Genomic DNA, 5,808 nt, shown 5'->3' with positions numbered 1-5,808 from the left:
AACACTTGTTTAAGTGAGAACGTTAGAATAAATCGTGTACATTCATGTAATATTTTTTAATGATTTAGATTAGATTAAGTATTTAGATTAGAATAACTATGAAAACGCAAATTAAATATGTGCAAATGCGAATTAAATGTGTACGGATTAAATGTATGCAAAGATCAAGAACCGAAATCGAACTGCGGTCACCCATAAGGCCAAATATGAGCATTGGGAAACTCAAAAGTAGAGGGGTAGGAGTGAAAATTTCCAAAATCAACAAAACGGAACTGGAAATGGCGCAGGCGGAAAAGATCCGCAGATCTGAAATCAGTTCACACAACAGCAGCGTCGTCTACTTGCCGGAGGCGAATATAGCAAAGACGGCAACTTTCTGACGAATGTCAACGAAGAGAGTGTGCAGCGGGTGGCGCCGATTCCTCTTTTTCTTGCCGCTTCTATTCCTTCTGCCTCATCTTCTTTCAGGTCATCCGATTCTTCTTTAATTATTACTATTGTTAATGTTAATCTTCTCAAATAGTAACCTTAAGTAGTAAAGCTGCTTCCTTTTCCTCAGTTTTAGAGCTGCAGCAACAGGGCCGGAAGGTTCCTGAAGACGTGCAGCGTGTGAGTGGGCAGAATGAGCTGAAGAAGAAGAAATTTGATCATCTGGTTCTGGGACCTGCTGCGGGTCAAGGTTTACCCGATCGCCTGCATTGCCGAGGTAAGGTATTTCTCTGTCTTAGCGTTTTATATACACTTACAAGTGTCATTCAGAAGTTTATGATGTTAATTTCATCCAGACATGATATTGGCAACTCGGTTGTAATGAATGTTGGTTTAGACTTTCTAATAAATGCAGCTATTGCACATATCCTCTTCTCCCGAAAGGTTGAATTCCCAATCCCAGGGCCACACCCTGGGCCAATAGAGTATCTGAGAGCATGTAATTCATGGTAACTCAGTGGAAGGGCCAAATGCCGGTGCGCATAAGGAATTTGCCCACTTTGGGCATAATCCCTACACTGCCGGTGCCAAGTTTCGAATCTTGGTTACTTCTCCCAAATACTGTCTATTGAATCAGGGAGTTAAGCCCGTGCAGGTTATTGCACATATCTAGACAAGTCATTCTGGCCCACAAAAGGCAAAATTCCCTCTCCCCATGCCCCCACAGGATAGTGGAGGGATAAATCACGATGACTCCTCCCAATTAGGTGGGAGGACTAGTGCCTGTGCCCACAAGAAGCCCACCATATTGGGTGTAACTCTCAGGGCCAGGCTCGATCTTGTGTTATTTCCCACAATCTATCATCCAAGAACTAACTGACTTGCCGGTGCAAGTAGACGAGTCATTCTTGGTGGCCATTAGTGGTTTCTGGCATATTGCCAAGTGAGAATTGCTAAGTTTGCTATGTATGATTTGGTGACTGAATTATAGGTAACAAGGCCCTCAACAGAACACACTTCCCAGCTTCTAGCAATTCGGGTTCTGGAGATATTGTTTCCTTTGTCACTGTATTTGCCACTTATGATGCTCCAGTTGACACACAAAGGAATGAAAGATTGGTAAACTTGGTTACTACTGTTGGGAACGCTTCATACAGCAAGGTGGAGAGGTCACTTGCCATCTTAGATGTCTTTATTAATTTCATTCAGGTAAAAGATGATGTGAAAGCATAAATACAGCTGCAAAATATAGTTGGAAACAATAGTGCTCTCCTTTTCAATTGGTTTCTTTTTCCCGTCCACCCCATGGGTTTGGATTAGACAATTTCTTTGCATAGAAGAATTGCATGATAGACTTTATTTGTTTAAGCTTGGCTGGTCACTTTTACACTTCAAACAAGTAAGCTAGTGTAATAATCAGTTTTTAAAACACAAGAAAACATGTTTAGTGCATTGTGGAAAGGATCTTGATCTCTGAATAGAACTGGTGTTAGTGTTTTATGCACTTGGTACATGACGTGTAGTGGAATTTATCTTTTGCTTTATGTTAACAATGGCGTTTCTGTTTCATTTGTTAACGTTAATCCAGAAATATCATGTATACGTTTTGCACACATTAGAACACATTAATTGTTCTCTGCTTCTCTTTATTTCTAGAGTAGGTTCTGCTAGCCTAACTTTGTAGAACCAGTGCAATATGTTTGTGAGTTCTGTTGAGCCATTTTTATTGCATTTTGACCTTAGTAAGATATTTGCAGGTGACCATGCCTCAAAGCAGCATTATCATTCTTACTGATCCATCATCTCAGCTTCCAGTGAACAGAAATGGTGTTTTCATTCATCCTATTCAAGGTGAATATTCACGAGACAAGCTGATGCTTCAAAGAATCAGGTCCTACATTGTAAGAGCACAAGCCAATATTATGAGATTGATGATTTACTTCCTCTAGGACGTTGTGCACTAGGAATTTCATCATGTCTTTAGAAATTTTACCCGTTACCATTAGTCAATTGCAAAGTGACCTTTCAAGCAGAATCGCTCCGGTTTAAGGATAGTGAAAATGAATATATCGCTGGATTATCAGATCCCTCTTCAAGTTTAATGTGAAATGTTATGACAGTGACTTTACCATGTGACCTCCCTTCAGCTGGCTTTGCCCTATCATTGATCTTTTTTTTTACAAATGGATATTTTAAAATCATTCTTGTCTTATACGTCTACATATTTTAGAAAAAAATTTCATCTTATTCTCATGTAAGTTGTAATGTCCTAAATCTCCTTGGTAAAATACATCTCAACTTGGTCTTTGCTTTGATAATATAAACACTTCCCTTATGGTCCTTCTCATCATGAAAGAAAGTACACTAGTTTTCAACATTAGTCATTCTTGTAACTGAGTCAAGAAAATCTAGTAAAGCATTTTTTGGGTTCCCAAAATCCAAGTAAAGAAATGTATAAATTTGGGATCTAAACCTCAGTTTAAAGAAATGTGTATTGTGTTAGAGTGTTGATATTCATTTTCATCTAAAATGCATGTGATGGTTTCTTGAGAGTTTGTCTGCTTTGTTTTTGCTGTTCTGTATTTCTCTTTCCCCGTTTTTAATTAATGACAGAAGTTAAACTTAAACAGAAAATTTGCATGAATCGATTATTTATCTTAATGGGTTTCTTTGTTGCAGACATTCCTCGAAACGAGATATGAGGAGCAGTCTAGGTGGCAGGGGAAAGTTAATCACTATATTTTTACAGACTCGGATTTAGCAGTTGTTGATAACCTGGGAGAGATTTTTGACAACTATCCAGATTTTGATCTTGCTCTTACCTTCCGTAACAACAAAGAGCAACCTCTAAATTCGGGATTCATAGCAGTAAGAGGAACCCCAGAGGGAATTTTAAGGTGCGTTATTTTGTTCTTGACCACAACGGTGGCCAAAATGAATGGTCTAAACGTTTTAGGGTAACTGTTTTTTATTCTAGACTTGAACCTTTACGCTAAACAAATAAAGCTCATCTCAGCTCAGTAAAGCAATCTTCCAACACACATAAATATGAGCTGGGGCGTATTGCTCGGCTTCTCATCATGAATCGGTTCAAACGTTGTTGCCTGCAGGGCTAAGATTTTCTTACAGCGTGTCCTAGAAGTCTATAGTACCAAGTATATGAAAGCTTCGAGAATGCTTGGAGATCAATTAGCTCTAGCCTGGGTCGTAAAGTCAAACCCTTCATTTGACGCAAAAAAGTTCACTAGAAGACAGCCATTTCTAGATAAAATTGATGGCGCTTCCATTTTATTTCTACCGTGTGCCTTGTACAATTGGACGCCACCAGAGGGTGCGGGTCAGTTTCATGGGATGCCCCTGGATGTTAAGGTACATATCCCGATCGTTTTATTCTTGAGGCTTGTTCATGATCTAGTCTTTCTAAGAAACTATATATGTTTATTTACAATATACTCTTTTGAATCACTGTTTGTTGACCTTGTTGAGCATATAACCATTAATGTGCAATCCAACTATCAGCTTAGACTTTTAGTTGAGATGGAGCACAGACTTCAATTCGGTATCAGAGCCAGATCATGGGTTTGAATCTCTACGTCACCCGATAAGCGACTACGGTCTAGGACTTTTCCGAATTTTTTTACATTTTTCGTTTAGAGTTGTGTATCTACTTCTCTTACAGGTAATTCATTTTAAGGGGTCAAGAAAACGACTCATGCTGGAGTCTTGGAACTTCTTTAACTCATCATCGCTGGCATCGTCTGAGAAAATCTCTGATATGCTATGCCTCATTGTAAGAAGTGGGCGGACAAAGTACGATTTCTAAGTTTGAAATTAACAACGGATTGGATGCATCCAATCGTAAATTTCTGATCTGAACTGCCCGTTCTTCGGGAAGACTAGAGAACGCGTTTTGATGCCAAATGCAGAGCCAATCTTTACTGAAGAGTTACCATCCTTTTGCTTCATCACACTTCAACTGCTATTTCTTTGTTTTTGTTGCAAAACCATGTGAAGTGAAGGATGGATGCAATTCTTTTGTTGTATAAAACCTAGGAATCCTTGTACATTAATGGAATCAAAGCAAGGCTTTTGAGGATTTGAGTGTCTCCAATCTCCAAACCTATGTAACCTTGTACCGTGTGCCTTTGCAGCAGAATGTGGTTGGCCCCATGGAGGGTCGGTCATCAAGAAATATTTGCAAATGCATTGTCAACCTTGTTTGAATTAGTTATAATTCATAAAATAAAAAGAAACGCAATTATATTTGTGTAGCAACTAGTGTCATATACATTTACTAAGATAGTAAACCGCCATTATATTATAGAAAAAAATACACTACTTTTCGTCTTAAGTTATAAGATAATTGTAGAATTTGTTCCTAATTGTCGATAATGTTCACTTTTCGTCCATAAGCTATTATTAGCTTTGTACTTTTTGTCCCTTCACTAATAAAACATTAGGGACGAGATTTGCAACGTTAGTATAACTTAGCGACGAAAAGTGTAATGCCAATGTAGCTTAGGGACTAAAAGTGAGCACACGACCAACAATTAAGGATGAATTCTAAAATTGCGTAACTTAGGGAAAATGTAATTTTCTCTATATTTTATCATACTTGCGTAGCAGCATCCGATGCCAGGTCTTGAATGTATACGAAAAAAAAAAAAAGATAAATGGCCATGTTTGGTAAATGGTTGTTAGCTGATAGCTGTTAGCTGATTGAGTTAATTAGAGGGTATAACTAGTTGATAACGATGGTTGTTAGCTGATAGCCGTTAGCTGATTGGGTTAATTAAAGAGTATAACTAGTTGATAACGTTAACTGATTGTAGAAAAGTATTTGGTAAATTAATTGTTAGCTAACAGGTGTTTGATATAACTTCTTCTCTAAAAAAACTAATTGAAAAAATTATTTTGAGTAGGTTTTTGAATTTTATATTAGCATTTTAGAGTACAAAAAACTAATTAACCAAACATTTATATTGATTTTTAAACCAAGTCAAACAACTAATAGTAGTCAATTAAGTCAAAATTAACTTATAAGCTAATTATTTTACCAAACAGGGCCACTACTGGCTTCCACTCAACAAAAACTATATATACATTATCATGCTATGTTGTTGCTCACTTTCATGCTTCATGTCAGCTTCAGGTCGCCGCGTTTACAGCAGCCCGTGTAAGAGAATGTTTGTAGCCCGACTACCAAAACCTAAACAGAATGTCACTTCAACATATATATGCATGTGCAATGCTCCAAACATGGAAATGGATATGATATGATGACAGACAGGCTCCATTTCAGAGTTAAGGCCGGATAGATTAAGGTTTGACAAGAAACATGCAATGTCGCAAAATTTCGGCCAAAAGCCACTCACAGAT

The 5,808-nt window shown here is 37.8% G+C and overlaps 1 protein-coding gene across 1 annotated transcript; it reads left to right on the top strand.

Annotated features, from left to right (window-relative positions):
* Positions 1–230: 230 nt before the first annotated feature.
* On the top strand, positions 231–4,580 carry LOC109169603. The gene is made up of 7 exons (XM_019318488.1): positions 231–468; positions 560–706; positions 1,421–1,638; positions 2,187–2,330; positions 3,109–3,326; positions 3,540–3,798; positions 4,109–4,580. Exons 1-7 carry the CDS (start codon positions 384–386, stop codon positions 4,250–4,252), a joined length of 1,215 nt encoding a protein of 404 aa, XP_019174033.1. The 5' UTR covers positions 231–383; the 3' UTR covers positions 4,253–4,580.
* Positions 4,581–5,808: the final 1,228 nt, after the last annotated feature.

This window comes from Ipomoea nil, unplaced genomic scaffold (genome assembly GCF_001879475.1).
Source record: "Ipomoea nil cultivar Tokyo-kokei standard unplaced genomic scaffold, Asagao_1.1 scaffold3314, whole genome shotgun sequence".
Classification (NCBI taxonomy): Eukaryota; Viridiplantae; Streptophyta; class Magnoliopsida; order Solanales; family Convolvulaceae; genus Ipomoea; species Ipomoea nil.
This window is presented reverse-complemented; position numbering and strand designations above follow the sequence as displayed.